The 16,465-nt window shown below is 41.6% G+C and overlaps 1 protein-coding gene across 1 annotated transcript; it reads right to left on the bottom strand.

Annotated features, from left to right (window-relative positions):
- Positions 1-1,945: 1,945 nt before the first annotated feature.
- Positions 1,946-13,057, bottom strand: LOC115591600 (zinc finger BED domain-containing protein 5-like). Its single transcript, XM_030433736.1, has 4 exons — positions 12,088-13,057; positions 11,739-11,979; positions 2,675-2,737; positions 1,946-2,128 (listed from the first exon to the last, which is right to left on the bottom strand). Exons 1-4 carry the CDS (start codon positions 12,966-12,968, stop codon positions 1,946-1,948), a joined length of 1,368 nt encoding a protein of 455 aa, XP_030289596.1. The 5' UTR covers positions 12,969-13,057.
- Between the last annotated feature and the right edge of the window lie 3,408 nt (positions 13,058-16,465).

Here is a 16,465-nt window from a genome sequence, read left to right as displayed (position 1 = left end):
AGCAAGATCTAATTTTCAAATCCCGATGCGTTATGTGCTATGAATGTACATTCCTTAAATCGATGGTAGTTCATGAATGTTTTCACACAATCTTGTCCTGGGAAGCAGAACTTTTTGTCCTGTCAAATTTGCTTCATGTCTACCAGTACGATACCACGTCTCAAAATCTAATATTTTGTAAATTTTTTTGTACAAATTTTTTCTTTCCCTTTTTGTTTTTCTTTTTTTGATCTTCCTTCTCCATAGGTTGGATATAACACTGATGCAGGGCCTTGCCATCCATTATGACTTCACTACAGTGTTGACAACTGATAGGAGCACACTTGTGTGTTTTGCCATCTTCTCCTACTGTATAGATAAGACCGCATGCCTTGCAGTATTTACGTGTGTTGCACGGTATCTTTTTGTGTACACTCTCTGTCCGCTTGTGTTGCTTGAAACAGAAATTAGATTTGCATATGCGTCTACAATCGGTCCATTTTTTGGTGTTGGCTGGATGTTTATGACAGGCATCTGTAAAACAGACATTGCATCTGAGTTTACAGTTATGACACAAGGCTGTTTCATATGTCTCATAACAATATTCACACAGAATCCTCTCAGGTTTTCCATCAAATGATAATAATTATCCCGCAGGGATGACCAGGCGTTGCTGTCGTCGATCTCGTCGTGTGTTTTGTAGCACTCCAAGTGTTTGCGCCCAGCTATATGATGGAATATTACAATGTTTGCCTTTATCTCTCTCTCAAAGGCACAGACTTTATCAAATGACACACAACTCGCCAGCTTGGTCATAATTTTCAAATGAATGTTTTTTGCATATGCTAATTGCTCCTCCCATGTAAGTTGTTTGTTTTTTTTGTATATTTTCTGCGGTGATTCTTTGTTTTTGTCTATCTGGGATCTTATATTCTGAAAACGCACAAGACAGAGACTGAAGCGCAAATTGTCATCTCCAGTATTCTTAGGCTAATACAGAAATCAAGATTTCTCCGACAAAATCTCATCATACGGTATTGTATTAATATTTTTCCGATTTCCGCCGCTCCTGTTCTGTACCACCGTAACGATAAACTCCAGTTCATCATCAGTTATGGATGTATCATTACTGTGCAAAACTTGTTAAATTTCCTCCAGAAACAAATCTGCATTGTATTGATTGTCAGAGTTCAAAATATCCTGCACTTCGTTGGCCAGGGATGGACCTCTTAATACCACATTTAAAAATACTCCCGGGATGCGTCCCATCTAATGCTTGATCAATCACGCCTGACAGCCTCTCTCTAATTCTCAGGGGGACTAACTCAGGATTATCGAGACTAATGTCTCTAAAATCAAGACGCTGACGCAACTCGACCGTATTAAAATTGGGTATATCATGGATTTGTATCTGGGGTCTCACATCTTCCACATTTGAGGAAACAGACGCCTCCTCATGTTCAACCTCTGCATTCTGTTCTAACCCTTTATCTTTGACACCGCCCCCTATCTGATTTACAGAACAAGACCCGTCAACACTGGGGGACTATCTCAATCAAGTTTTTGTTTTGCTTTTTTAACAGGTTTTTTTCTTCACATGCAGATTTTTTCAAAGTTTGGTTGCTCCGTTTTAATTCCTGAAATTCAGTACTTACTATGGCAGTCAGCTGGTCAACACTATCGGTCACGGAGATGTGCAGATTAGCTAATGCCAGTTTCTCGGGGTGAAATGGTTCTAAAGGGGTTAGCCTGCTTATGTCCAGACTGTGTCCATAATGCCTAGTTAAATCGGGCAGTTCAGAACCCTTTTGGGGAGCAAAATGCTCTGTTGAGGTAACCTGACTAACATGAATGATGGGTGTATTTAGTACATCAGGGTTATAAGAAGGGTTTTCGAAAGGGGTGTTAAACATAGGAATCACGCTGAAAATATTATTGTCGAATCCAACATATTCACCAACATCTGTTACCCAGCGGGTGCCAGAACCTCACCACTCGATGTTGCGTTTAGCAGCACTAGCGTCTGCGCTGCCTCGTCCGCTTCTCTATGCTGGGCCTCAAGAGCCCTCTCTGCTTCGTCCTCTTCTCTTGGGGGATGGATTTGTGTCTCTTGAGGAATGTCTAGGGTCTGCGACACACTGCTCGCGCCCTGTGATGGTGTGATAAAGTTAGAAAAAACAGAACAAAAAAAAATTAAATAAATGAATAAATAAATAATACAATATTAATGATAATAATAATAATAATAATAATAATCATATTGATAAAATGCCTATTAATCCAGTCTACTAGAAATATTTGTTACATACGCTGTGTCACTGGCAGTCTGGATGGCCTTTTTCCCACTGTGTTTTCAGCGCGATAATGTCTTTGTTCCAACAGCTTTCACACTAACCGGCCCTCTGAATTTTTTTCGATGGGGCTGGAAATCTGTACACATTATCAAAAAACAGTTAGTTAGAATTTAAAACAAAATAGTGTTTTACCTTCAAGGTCTCTTTTGTCTTCCTCAATAGCTCTCTGTCTTCAATAAGCTAACTGTTCAGCAAGTTTTCTCAACTCTGCTCTCATAACTTAATCTAAAGATTTAGTTTCTCCCTGGAAAGCTATACAAAAGAAGATAATGAAATTCATTTAAAACAAATTTAAAATAAAATAAATTATAAAAATAATAAATAGGCACCGTTTGACTGACCTGCAAGCAGATGGAGACGAACAATATTTTGTAGAGGTGATTCCCCACCTCCAGCAGATAGGTCTGCAGACATACACATTACACATTAATACACACAATAAAAAGAAGCATTAACCATCAAACATGGATGTTAGTACCTGAGTTTTCTCATAAACTAATAAACAAAACCTTTAAAACAGGATGCAAAACAATATTTACTACATCATACTAAGATTATTGGGGCCAATATAACATTTCCATCATGAATAAAATAATGAGATAATAATAACTCACCATTCAGAGAATCCATCAGTACTGCAATCAAAAATGGTCTTTTCCAAAAGAACTTAAATATAGAAACCGACAAAAAAATAGTGGAGATAAAAAGAAAACTTAAAGAAAAAAGTAATATGCATCGACTAGCATTTGCATGCCAAGAAAGCAGTAGACCGGGAGAGAGAGACAGAGCTAATCTTCACTGCTAGCTCTATATACATGCTCATGTAGGAAAGTATGTGGTCCTGACATGGGCAGCACCATAAATATATAATGTAGGAGACACTGCTCACTACTTTGATATATATATGATTATCAATCACTGGCAATTAATATTACACTCGTTAAAGGGGGCACCACCTCCGTGTTTAGTTATTGGAATAATCCGGAGGACATTATTCCAAACACTTAACTGTACAAGTTGGCTTGGACAGTTAGAGTCCATTCAAAATCAATTTATTTAATATCAATCAATATTCAGTCTCAATATTCTGAAGTAGTGAATTCTTTGCACGTATCCATCGATTCTTCACATTAAAATTAAGTTCCAGACAAAGACAAACGATTATATGTTTATTGACTAAATAATTTGGGTAAAATAAAAGACATGACAATTTTAGACGAACAACAGATAACAGAAAATGTAAAGACTGTAATTAGGAAAGTAATAAAGTCGTGTGACCGTCGGTAGATGGTAAAGTTAAAGGGTCGGGTTATATATATTAAATATTACGGGAGTAATCTTTTAATACTAACGAGACCCTAATCTTAATTCTCTTAAGTTCATAAGATAGAAGTTAGAACTTAGACAGAAGTCAGAACTTTGACAGAAGTCAGAACTTTAGACACCACTCATTCTCACGTGTGTGGATCCAGCTGCATGAAGACGTTCAGCCGGTTTTGTCTGGGAGTCAGGAGGCACTGAAGTTTGGTGTTCTTGAGAGTTCTGGGTTGGACCACGGCACGGCGCGTCGGTCCAGTAGCCAGAGGGAAGGCCGGTACTCTGTTGAGGAACTCTTGGTCTGAAGGCCCAGCGGGTTTTCCGCCTCGGGAGCGCTGGGGGCAGAGTCGGTCTCGGCTGGGAGCACACAAAGTCTCTTTTTGTTGGAGACTCTTTGCAAGGCTTGCAACGTTCTTCATCAGATGATCACAGTCTTGAAAAAGACTTTTGTTGGTGGTTTCAAATAGTGGTACTCAAGTTCTGATTCTGAAACTAATTCAACTTCTTCTGGATCAGGCGGTGATACTTTAACAGTATAAAATCAAAAAGAAAAGAATTTGTTCTATTAAAAACTTGAATAAAAGTAAAATACTTAAAGTAGTTATTCAATTCGCTTGTCTTAGAGCTTGTTGCAAAAATAAAAGTAAAGATTACTTTAAAAATAAAAATAAAATAAAAATGAAAACAAAGAAGAGAAGAAAGAAGAAGGAGAAGAAGCAGGGGGAGAAGAGGACAGGGAGAGAAGCGTGCCCTGAGAAGAAGAGGAGAAGAGAAAAAGAAAGGGAGAGTGTCTGTTTTTATGACCTGCAGCAGGGGCTGGCTGACAGTGTCACACCTCCTGTGATCTGAGTTGAGGCTCCCAAAAGTTAATCTAACTATACTATTGTATTTAATGTTTTGAAATCGTGTTTTAACCTTCCCAAAACTTCACCATCTTAAAAGTCGAATTTTTGCCTTTGTGAAAAGATGCAACATGATAATGATCATTTGTCATTCAAGAGAATTATAACCTGATTAAGACATGAAGCACTTAAGTATACAACATATGACAATAAAGTATACAATACACAGTAGAACCAAGGACTCATACATATTCCTTGTAGTTCTATCTTTAACAAAACATATCAGACATTTAACTGGTAAATAATACAAGTATTACACAAGGAATGATGATCTTCAAATCTCTCCTCCGTCGACAAAGGGGAGGGGGTTTCTGGTGACCCCAAACTTATTGAGTAATAAACTTCATTTGGGCTTCACAATAACATAAGAAAGATCTGTTGAATGACCTTCTTACTCTATTTCGGGATCCTTTAAATTTAAGAAATTGAGATGTAGTTTATTTGTTATTTAGGACTTTTGGGTGAGAACAGAAGACTGAAAGGGGGATTGGTATGTCAGACCCAGGAACAACAACGGTCGTAAATAACAGTTGGACATGTGAGGAGAAGAACCCACAGATTAGGTTTCCCATTAAGCCTTCCCCCACTGGAGAATGTTCCAGAGGAAGAGACACGTAGATTAGTAAAACATCTTAAATCACCACATCTATGTTAGAAACCAGTCCTTCTTCCTTTTGGTGTGACCAAAGAAAACTCCATCGGGCTTGACCTTGTTTGACCTAAGGAAAAGTGGTTCATCTTCTCTGGAGGAAGGCAAACAGACCAGATGTGCTTTGGTTGTTGTAAATTACAAAGAAGATCTCTGGTGATCCGTTAATAGCAAGATAAACAACATTCTCTCACTCTGTGGAGAGGAGAGGAATTTGCCAGGCCAGGATATTGGGGCTTTCAGTCCCAAATGCTGGAAAAAGGAGTTGATTTGGGTTAAAGGTAATCATGGCCGAAATGAGACCACTTTAAGATGCAGAGACAACGGCTTGTGTTCCTACACTCAGATAACCACATCCCTAAGCTGGATCCTTCCCAATAGTCGGTTGTTAGCGAAAGGGAAGTGATAAAATTGTGTGTTAAGAAATCTAATTCTTCAACCTAAACAGTATGTTTGTCTTTCTTATGTTGAACAATGCAAAGAGACACTAAAATCCCATCCTATAATACACAAAGCCAGGTAACTCTTGGTATATTGATCACACACTAACACACACACACACCCACACACACACGCTCACAGGCACACACACTATGGCGTTAAAAACGTTTCAAAAAGCGCGCGCATGTATCAACTGAACGTGTCACTCGCGCCTGCTCTGACGCCTGTGCAGCAAGCCGCGCCTGGAGTGTAATGTAGTTTCCTCATTGACTTATAATGGCCCCCCGTTCAAGCGCACGTTCACGCACGATGACAGCTGCACGCCGGTAATCACACAACGCGTAGTGACTACACGTAACATTCATGCGTCTTTTTGCGAAAGCACGTGTTAACGCTCGCATGAAGATGATTGAACATTTTTGTCAGGCGCGTACGCGGAAATGACGTGCGCAAACTCTGTCACACGTCACAAGAAGCTGCGTACGTATGAAGCAGCATGTGCACGTCTGTCTGTCACTGTTTGACAAATGTTGTTAGGCGTTCACACGTACGTGCGGTCGCAGATTCTGATGCTTCGCAGCCGGAAGTTGATCTGCACCGTGCGCACCAGTCCGCGTACATGAACGTGTCGCGTAGTTGTTCTGTGTTCCATTTTCATCCAGTAGATGGTGCAATCGATCCAATGCAAGATACAGACATATAGGCTTTTGCATGACATGATTCATTTTAACCCTAGAGTGAGGGGACAGCCTTCCATTCCGACACACCCTTCCATTGCGAAACAGCCCCACTCCGAAACACCGCTGTTCCGACCCTCCCCTCAAAACACCGCATTTCCGAAATTGATTGATTGATTGAAGTTTACATTACTTCCAACATCAAACACTGCCGTCCGCTCACCGACCGCACCCACACAACTCATTGTTTTTTTTTATTGCTAATAGGCCTATGTCACTATCTTCATTTATTATGTATATTTTCGCTTGCAGCAAACACATTTAAACGTTTGTCAAATCTTTTTACACGCGCGATCCGTGGTGCTGGAATCCCCGATTCCAGCCGCACTTGCACAACTCTGAAATAAACTGTGGCCCAAGGGTGCGATCTGCCGGGGAATGACCCCTCTGCTCGTTCGTTTTAACATAACTTGTCTTTGTGGAAGGTTAAATAGGTATGAGTGGATTGAAAAGTGCTGCTCAGTTTTTTTTTTTTTTAAAGCAGAGGAGAAGACGACATGCTGACCCACAACCCAGTCGCCCTGCAGCCTTTTTGGTTATTCTTTTACAGTGGGACTATTTTATTAGATAAGGCTACCTATGTATTTTTGATTCAATAAAAACTACATGAAATTGATTGTGTATCCATCTCTTATAGCCATAGAAGGGATTATCATGACCACGGGCCTACACACGCAAACTGTGCGCACGCAAAGGCGCAAAGGCTGTTACATTATTACATTGAATGTAAAAATGTCCGCAAACATAATAAACCTCAAACACCTACTAAATTGACCGTGCGTGCAAAATCCAGCTGCTGACCCTCCGCTCCACTGTCACACTGTCTATTGTAATTGTTTGCCCGAAAAATAATTTCCATGAAGAAAACATTGCCTGATATTTAAATTTACATTCCCATTGACAATACAAATCTCAGGAAATCTGGATGTATTGCTCATTTGTACACACAACACTAATCAGTCTACAGGCAAGAATCAAGAATCTAAAGGTTTATTAATTCAATAAATTTCAAAATCGCTTTATTGCCATGAATGCCACAACAATATTGCTAAAGCAATAAAGAACTAACGAAAAGAATACCTAGCACAGTACCGTTATACTTAGTGTGTGTGTTTATGTGAAATAATAATAATAATAATAATAACTTTGAACATTATCACAATTAAGTTATCAATCTGTGATGTAAATAACAAAATGCAAACATTACAGACTTCTAACCATTTTTCTAAAAGTGTCTGTATTTTAATTGAGAATATTTTTTATATAAATTACAGAAAAGGAAAAGAAAATATGATTTGTTTTACCTATTTCAGCCATAAGCGGTCATATTGACCGCACATCATTTCGCGGGATTTCATTCATTGTCTCTCTTTCATTATGTCCTGAGGTAGCTCTGACTTTCTCCTCCCACAGCATTAACCCTCTCTTGGCAGGTTTTACTAAACCAAGGGACAGCTCAGTGCCATGCCGGGGGGGGGGGGGGGGGGGGGGGGGGGGGGTATTGATGATTATAATAATAACATTACCATAAATGGGGCGGCTGTAGCTCAGTGGGTAGAGCTGGTTGACTGGTGATCAGAAGATCACTGGTTCGAATCCTGGCTCCCCAGGGCGGGACTGAGCTACATGTCGAGGTATCCTTGAGCAAGATACTGAACCCCAAAGTTGCTCCTGATGTGCAGTTGGCACCTTGTGTGAAGGCAGCCACTGCCATCAGTAAGGGTCCTGCGATGAGCTGGCGACTCATTCAGGGTGAACCCTGGCCTACGCCCCTAGAATGAAACTGGATTTGGCCCCAGTAAGCCCCGCAACCCCTTAGGGGGGAAAAGCGGCAACATCCCGCGACCCTCACGGATAAGCGGAAAAAGAAAACGGAACGGAACGGAACATTACCATAATAATTATAGAATCATCACAGCCATCCTTACTGTTCAATTAGTGTTTTTACTGGTACTCATGTCACATATGTCTGCCCAACAACAAAGTACTGTTGTTACAATTGCTATGATTGCTATCAATTGTTTTACAAATGACTGTACAGCTGCTCCTGTATTTAGAGAGCATTCAGAATTATCTGAGCATTCTACGTATATAATATAAGCTTATCACATATTTGACTTTTACAGAACCCACCAAGTATTCCTTTTCCAAAGAAGTGCCTCGTGAGAAAACTTTAGTTGATGAGTGTTCCCCGTATTGGACAGCGAGCATAAGTGTGACAGGAGCAGCACTTAGCTGTAGTGGACATAGTTTAAAAAACCAAAACAACATGTTTTGCGTTTCTGTATGATAAATTTGTCATAATTTCTAAGCATATAAGAAATTATTTCTTAGATGAGTGAGAACCATAGACTGCGCATCTTTAAATCAGACTTCTGGGGGTGAGAGAATGAGAGTGGGGAGTAAACGCAGAAACAATCATGTACAAAATAAGGGACAACTGTCAAAAAGAACACTTCTCCAATAATAACATGTCTGTCCGACTGTAGCATCTGAGAATGTCCATGAAAAGTCCTGGTAAATGATTTCAAGCAAAGTGTGGGAATCCTGCTTCCTTAATTATCATATTGCAGCACCACTATCAGTACTTGTATACATAAGCAGCCATACACACCATAACCACATCACTTAATAATATTAATCGAAATTCCAGTGTTTATTGTTCTAATCGTCATGACAATACAATGTTTATTTGCACTACCGTGCAGGACATACCATACTGTGCATTGTAAATGTCATTTGATGCCTCATCTAATTTAATGGTAAATTCCAATCCTATACACAAGTCAATGTCAACCATGGAGCGTAAAAATAGATGACATCACTGAGATCCAAATTACATCTGGCAGGGGGACTGCCAATGTAAATCAGCCCCGGTTGATATTGGGTACAGCCACATCCCTTACTCTTCAGAAGGGAATGTTGAATACTGTACACTGTCCTCCATAAAACAAACTAAATTGAAATTGAGACATCTCCTGACTATAGTAGAATTATCTTATGGGTCTCTTGTGGTGGTAAAAGGATTTCTATCCTTCTGTTAATAATTCAAAGTAAAGTCTTCATACGCTTTCTTTCTTGAGTTTTAATAAAACATTCATGAATGGAGTCACACAGCCAGTCATTGAGTGAGTATGTTCTCCGATCTGCTATCCTTATGGTTCGCAAAAGTCAACTGCGTCACTATTCAAAATACATGGCATCCCAGAAGGTTTTGCCAACCATCCCCACCAAGACATACCAGTCCATGGGAGTTCCCAGGACACTTTGTTGTGGGAGCTCCCTGGCTCAAAACCGAGCAAAAAATATCACAATGTGAGGAGAAGTAAGTTCTGTTTCAAACATGATTACACAACACATGCAAAACATAGTATGGGTTAAATATCAGAATTTTCCATCACACAACTCTAATAGCAGATGTCAGTACAGGGCAGTTTCAAACAATCTGTGCTTATAGGCAGGACTGCTGTTCTATGTAAGGTTAAGTAAATGTATTACTTTACTGCTGCAACATTTCTATAACTTAACATTGGAAATTGTGTGAAAGGTTAAGGAGGGACTTCTGAACTCTGGAGGGCCTGTATGGCCTCAAAATGAACTGAATTTGCCAAAATCGAGCAGTAACCTTGATCAGTAGTATCAAAACATATGTAGCATAATGTTAATTCTAAAATGCAAGAACTTATGTTGTTTTCCATAAACCATTGTGAACAGTAATAAATAAATAATGTTTGAAAGAAATATATGTTGGGGTGTGGCAGTGTTGGCTCTCTACTCTCTTCACCCCCAGTGCCATCTCTTCCTCACTCTCAACCTGGACTTCCAACTCTGTGTGTGTCCTTCTGAGATCTGTCCGACCACCTCTTGTCACTCTTCCTCCACGGTGCATGTCTTCACAAGACAAAGACAAAAGTGGAAAAAGAAACCCTTGTGTCCTCAACTGGCTGATCCCACCACTGCCATCATGTGTGGAGGACTAAGTCAGTTGGCAATGAGGACAACAGGTAGTAACCTCAAAGAAAGGGGTTTTTATTTACCCAAAGTATAAAGTAACAAAATTTCTCCAATGAAAATAATAAAGGATTGAACACAACAAAATACGGCTAACTTAGATAAATTAACAAATAGTGTGGGTGCAGAGGGTTACCACTGTTTCATGGCTGTGTGGCCATCACATGTAATGATATGTCTGCAGTTCCTTTATCTGGTCTCTGGTGGGAAAGGAGAGAGGGCTGGAGTTTGAGGGTGGGCCTTCATCACCTCAGGAGGAGGCGTGTTGATCCTGACAGGGTGGAGACACAGGTGACAATAGGCGAGTTCAGGATCACGCAGCGCTGCACTGCGCAGCACAGCGCTGCATAGATCGTGATGCATGCTGGTTAAAATGTGTCCATGATGACCTGGATGGGAGTGGTTTCTGCTCCGCATCCAATGTCACATGACCTTAAGTTATCGCGGGAGCGAGGCCGCTGCTGAGCAGTGGCGCAGTTGCTCTCCAGGTACTGCGCGATCCTAGACCCACCTTCATGACGTCAGGACTTTGCCTTAATTGGCTCTCATCTACGCCAGTGGTTCTCAACCTTTTTGGGTCGCGACCCCCAATTTAATGCACTGCTGTCCGCGAACCCCCCTCCCCGTCCGCAGTGCTGAAACAACGCCCGTCGCATTTACAAATCAGACAGTACTTATGATCACACTTCAGCTATAACTTTCTTTATCATCTTATTTTGAAACACTTTTGGATTTTTTGAAAAACATCAAACAGCATCAAGAGGCTAAGTTTTCACGTGAGTAACAGACCGACAATGGTCGCTACATCCCATCATATTGCTGGTAGTTGAGCCAGTTAAAATGTAAACAAATAACGCAAACTTTATTTTTCTTTGTAATGAAATAAAACGATAACCAGCGCGTGCTAATTAGGAAGCTGTAACTAACAAAACACACTATGGAGAAAAACAGCCTATGTTTTATTTTAAACATCTATGTTGCTGAGAACTTAAACATGAAAAAGAACATCATAACATTTTGTCATAACAACAACTTAAGACTGTCAATCTGCTCATTCTGCCCCTTTCCTTGTCAAAGCAGAGATATTTTGTTAACAAAAACTCCTAACTCTATAAACGTCTTCTTCTTTTTTTTCTTCACAAAGCCAACTAGCTGCAGCCACTATTTAATGTGATGGCTGGGCCTGCTTGTTTGAACACAGCAGCTGCATTCTTGGCTTTATGTTAGACACGGCCACGCGAAGATCACTCTCAACTCTGAGGAGTCGTGATCTGTATTTGTTTTTCATGTATGTCAGCGCAGAAAAGGTCTTTTCACACAGATATGTGGATGCAAATGGAAACAGTACATCGGTTGCAGCTTTTGACAGTGCTGCGTACTCTGTTGCTACTGACAACCAGAACTCCTCCAGTGTGCATGCCGAGAAAGCAGTCTGTAATGTGCGGTCAGAGGAGAGATCGAGCAGGGCGTCCTGCAGCTCTGATGACAGGTGATGCGCGGTGGAGGCGGTGAAAGGCTGGCATATCCAGTCGTACTTTTCCGGCGTGTCATCATCTGGGAAGTACTTATTGAAACTTTCAAGCAGGCTCCTGAGGTGAGAGGCAATAATTTGTTTCATAGTTTGAATGGTTATGTCGTAACTCTCCATAAAGTCATCAAGCTCAGGGAACATTTCAACACTTCCCCCTTCCACTCACACAGCCCACCGCTCCAGCTTTCTCTTAAATCCTGTGACCTTATCAGAGAGAGTTAGGACATTTGTGTTTGGACCTTGAAGGGACAAGTTTAAGCTGTTTAGTTTGTCAAGAATGCTGGCTAAATATGCGAGGCTCGCGACCCACTTTGGGTCAGTCAGATAGTCAGCAAGGGGAGAACTACAGTCTGATAAAAATATGCGGACCTCCTCACGCAGTTCAAAGAGCCTTGTTAAAACTTTGCCATGAGAAAGCCACCTGACCTCTGTGTGAAAGAGAAGTGCTTCGTGGTCTGATCCCATTTCATGACAGAGTGTGGCAAAGAGTCTGCTTTGCAGTGGCCGTGATTTAATGAAATTAACAATCTTAACTGATGTTTGGAGAACATCACGAAGCTCTGGCTCCAGACACCTGCCAGCAAGTGCCTCCCTGTAGATCATACAGTGCAGAAATTTCACATGGGGGGCTACCTCCAACACGCAGGCCCTCAAACCTTTTCTTGCCCCCTGCATAGCTCCAGCTCCATCTGTGCACACAGATACACAGCTCTCCCATCGCAGTCCCTCTTTTTGTATGTTACTGCTGAGCTTGTTGAAAATGTCCCGTCCAGTGCATGTTCCCTCCATTGATGAGCAAAACAACATATCCTCGTGCATTTTCCCTTCATAGCTGTACCTCACGAAGGCCAGCAGCTGCGCATCTCCTGACACATCTGTGCACTCATCAATTTGCAGGGAAAATCTTCCACTCTTCCTCACTCTGTCAATGAGTTGATCTTTAATGTCATTTGCTATGTCCTGAATACGGCGCCCCACGGTGTCATTTGACAGGGGAATTGTTAAAAGAGTGTTAGATATTTTCTCTCCATGCATTGCTCTTGTCATTGCTACAGCTGCGGGACAGATGAGACTCTCCGCGATCGTGTGAGGCTTTTTCGATTGAGCCACCAGATATGCGACCTCATATGAAGCTGCCAGGGCCTTAGCAGGGACTGTAACATATTCACTCACCACTGTTTTTTGCCTTTTTAGTTCTTGCTCCCTGCGCTGAAAAAAATCAATTGGCTTATCAATTAAGCTGCTGTGTTTGGTCTCTAAATGTCTTTTAAGTTTGACTGGCTTCAAGCTCTCTTGTGCCAACACCTCAGAGCAAATGACACACTGTGGGTAGTCAATGCTGTTTTTTGTTGTGCAGGAAAAGCCATATTTTAAAAAGTCGGGCTGATATTTACGGAGCCTCGAACCTTTATCAGCAGCCGGTGTCGGCCCCAGTGCCATACGTTTCTCAGGTGGTGGTTCTGCTGGCTGATCTTGGGACCCCTGCTGCTGCTGCTGACTGTCATGTGCTGGAACACTTTTCCTTTTAAGCCATCGATCCATTTTTCCTGCTAGCAAACTTGCTGCAGCTGTGGCTAAAACAACATCGTGCCTGATTTTTTTCTCTTTTTCTTTGTTTTTTTTTTCCCCCCCTGTGCTTCACTGACCAGAATCTCACACGCACAGATCAGAATCATAGAAACTCCGCGTTGATACAATGAATTTTGGACAAACAATAAAGCAGAAAACAACTAAAACAACTCTCTGTTTGAAATTATGTGATTTAATATTAATGTGACGACCCTTCGGCTACTGTTATGATGTTTAAGGAGCCTAATGTTTTAAGTTCTGCGATTTCAGACTGTCTGTGAACGCGTATGGCCTTATGTGGTGATGAGGTGAGGGGCGGGGGAGAGAGAGAGCCCTGTCTGCATGTGTGAATGAGAAGGGCAGACACGAGATAAGTGGACAGGTTCATTGTTGTTTTGGTGTAGTTAAGGCCGACAGTAACTGGTTTTGAGTAATAAAATGCCTGTTTGAGCCCAACCGCTCGTCATCCTTCTAACGTCCGGTCGGACGCTACATTAATTTTGATAAAAAATAAATAAATTAATTAATTAATAATAAATAAATAAATATATATTTTTCCAAAATGATTTGGCGACCCCCAGAAATCATCTCGCGACCCCAATTGGGGTCGGGACCCCAAGGTTGAGAATGGCTGATTTACGCTGACGTATATGACGTGTGTTTCGATAACCAATAAAGTGCTTGGAGACCGTAAAGGGCATTTAATACAATATTTGTTCACAGAAATTATAGAATGGGGTCTGGGGGGAAGGGGTCCGTTATTGTGGTGACTTGGTAACACCGATTCTCCACGACCACCGCTGGTCTTCCACTTGCACACTGTCCTCTGCCGGGCGCAGACTCGGGAGCTGTGGGGGAAACGAGATGGCAGTCACTGCACTTTTAAACCCAATACATGCACACCACTTCATTTACGTCCTAAGATCGTTGCTCACACGATGGGGCAGAGTGTCAACTGTTCACTGTCACCTCGGGCCAACATCACTCTCATCATTGGCACCACTGCTGTCACACCGTCCTTGGGCGCCGGCCTCTTACGCTGTCATGTGGGGAGGGGGGGGGGGGGGACTTCAGTCACTGTACTTTTACACACATTCACAATAACTTTCCACGAACAGGGGTCACTACTCACACAATGGAGGCAGAGTAGGGATGTAACGTATTGGTAATACCACGATATCGTGATAACAAAAGTGTCTCAATATTATTGTGAACATGTATGGTATGAAATGATGGCAAATACTGTAGATTTTGATCTCATTACATCCCTAGGGCAGAGCATAAACTCACATTTCAATTAGTCCGACAGTCAATGCCCGTCTGCTGGCGACAGCTGTCGTTCTCTTTCTCCTGCTTCTTTCCCCGTGGATCTCACACTCCTCTTCCTCTGTCTGCTCGCTGCAGGTGTAACTGGGTCGGTCTGCAGGCCCCGCCCACTCTGCTGTGTTACGGTGTAGAATCAGACACTGGCAACTCTTGTCAAACCCTGGTTTAGCCCTGTATCAACAATACACCTGACATGAAAAAGGACAAGTGTAGGTATATAAAATGGTGAAAACCAGACACAACGTTACAGGCAACACTATTTTTTTAAGCTCTCAAAACTCAGTTCTACAGGTGCTTTTCACCAGTGACATGTGTCTGAGTGGATCTGTTGTTAAACTATAATGTTAAAAGTTCACAATCATGATTTGGGTTCAAAGATCACATAGATACTGCTTACCTGATTCAGAATTGATGTGCATTCTGATAGCTAGTCTTCCCACAATGTCATGATCCCCCAGTGGGTTTAACTGGTGACTGTGTTATCTGGTGGCCTTCTCTCGTTGTAAGACATGTTACGAATGTGTTGTGGAGATTTATTCTAAGGACTATATGGTAAACTGGACTGAATCACTTATGGCCGCTGGGTTAGAATTAGTTCCTTTTAGTCCTTTTAGTTTTAGTTCCTTTTAGTTTCTCAATTGCTGATTAGGAATGGTTGATGGTTACAATGACAATGCGCATGCGTGAGTTGCAACACGCGGACGCTGTGGAGGCTCTGTGTTTGGCAAGTAATTAACGTAACTACTATGCTCAAAATCAAAACCTCTATATGGTTTTGACTTAAAACCTCAAGCGGAACATATGATCTAAACCTTTTGTTAAAACTAAGGTAAATTACTCACAATGGCTGAAAAGGGGACGGAGATGGTCGGCGAGACTGAAACCTGCGTTATCTCTGACACCTGCCCGGTGATTGAGGAATATCAGGACAAAGGGAAGGAGCCCGCTTCTAAACGACCAAAACCTGGATCTTGGTCGGAATCAAACTCACCGGATAGTCCACCCTCAGCCCAGGTAAATCATCAGCTGTTGGCCTCTATTGAGATAAGACTGCGAAAGCTGGATATACTGGATGAGCTGCGGCAAGATGTCCAAGAGCTGAAGCAGACCTTGGATTTCATATGCGCAACACTGGATGAATATAAGAGGAAAACTGATGTGCTGGAAACCACATTCACCAAAGTGGAAACAACGGTGAATCAGATGAAAACGGAAAGTGACCAATTAAAGGAAAAAATGCTGGAGCTGACGACTAGATCCATGAGGGATAATTTGATTTTCTCCGGGATCCCAGAAGCTTCAGGTGAAGAAGTGGAAAAAACGCTTAAACAGTTCTTCATCAACGAATTACAGATGGATGTGGAGATGGTGGAAAAAATCCAGTTTGATCGTGTACATAGGCTCCAACGCAACAGAGAAAACCAAGGAAAGCCCCGTTTATTGATGGCGAAGTTTAAACGATTCAAGGATAAGGCCTTTGTTAAAAGTTTCAGCAAACACCTGGCGGGTAAGCCCTATGGTGTGAACGACCAATTCCCTCCAGAAATTGTGGCACGAAGAAGAAAGTTGATCCCCAAATTAAAAGAGCATCGGGAGAAGAAAGATGCGGTAAGACTCATTGTAGATAAACTTTATATAAACGGTAGACT

The sequence above is a fragment of the Sparus aurata genome, chromosome 11 (genome assembly GCF_900880675.1).
Source record: "Sparus aurata chromosome 11, fSpaAur1.1, whole genome shotgun sequence".
In the NCBI taxonomy this organism is placed as follows: Eukaryota; Metazoa; Chordata; class Actinopteri; order Spariformes; family Sparidae; genus Sparus; species Sparus aurata.
Note: the sequence above shows the minus strand (reverse complement) of the source record. Positions and strands in the feature narration are given on the sequence as shown.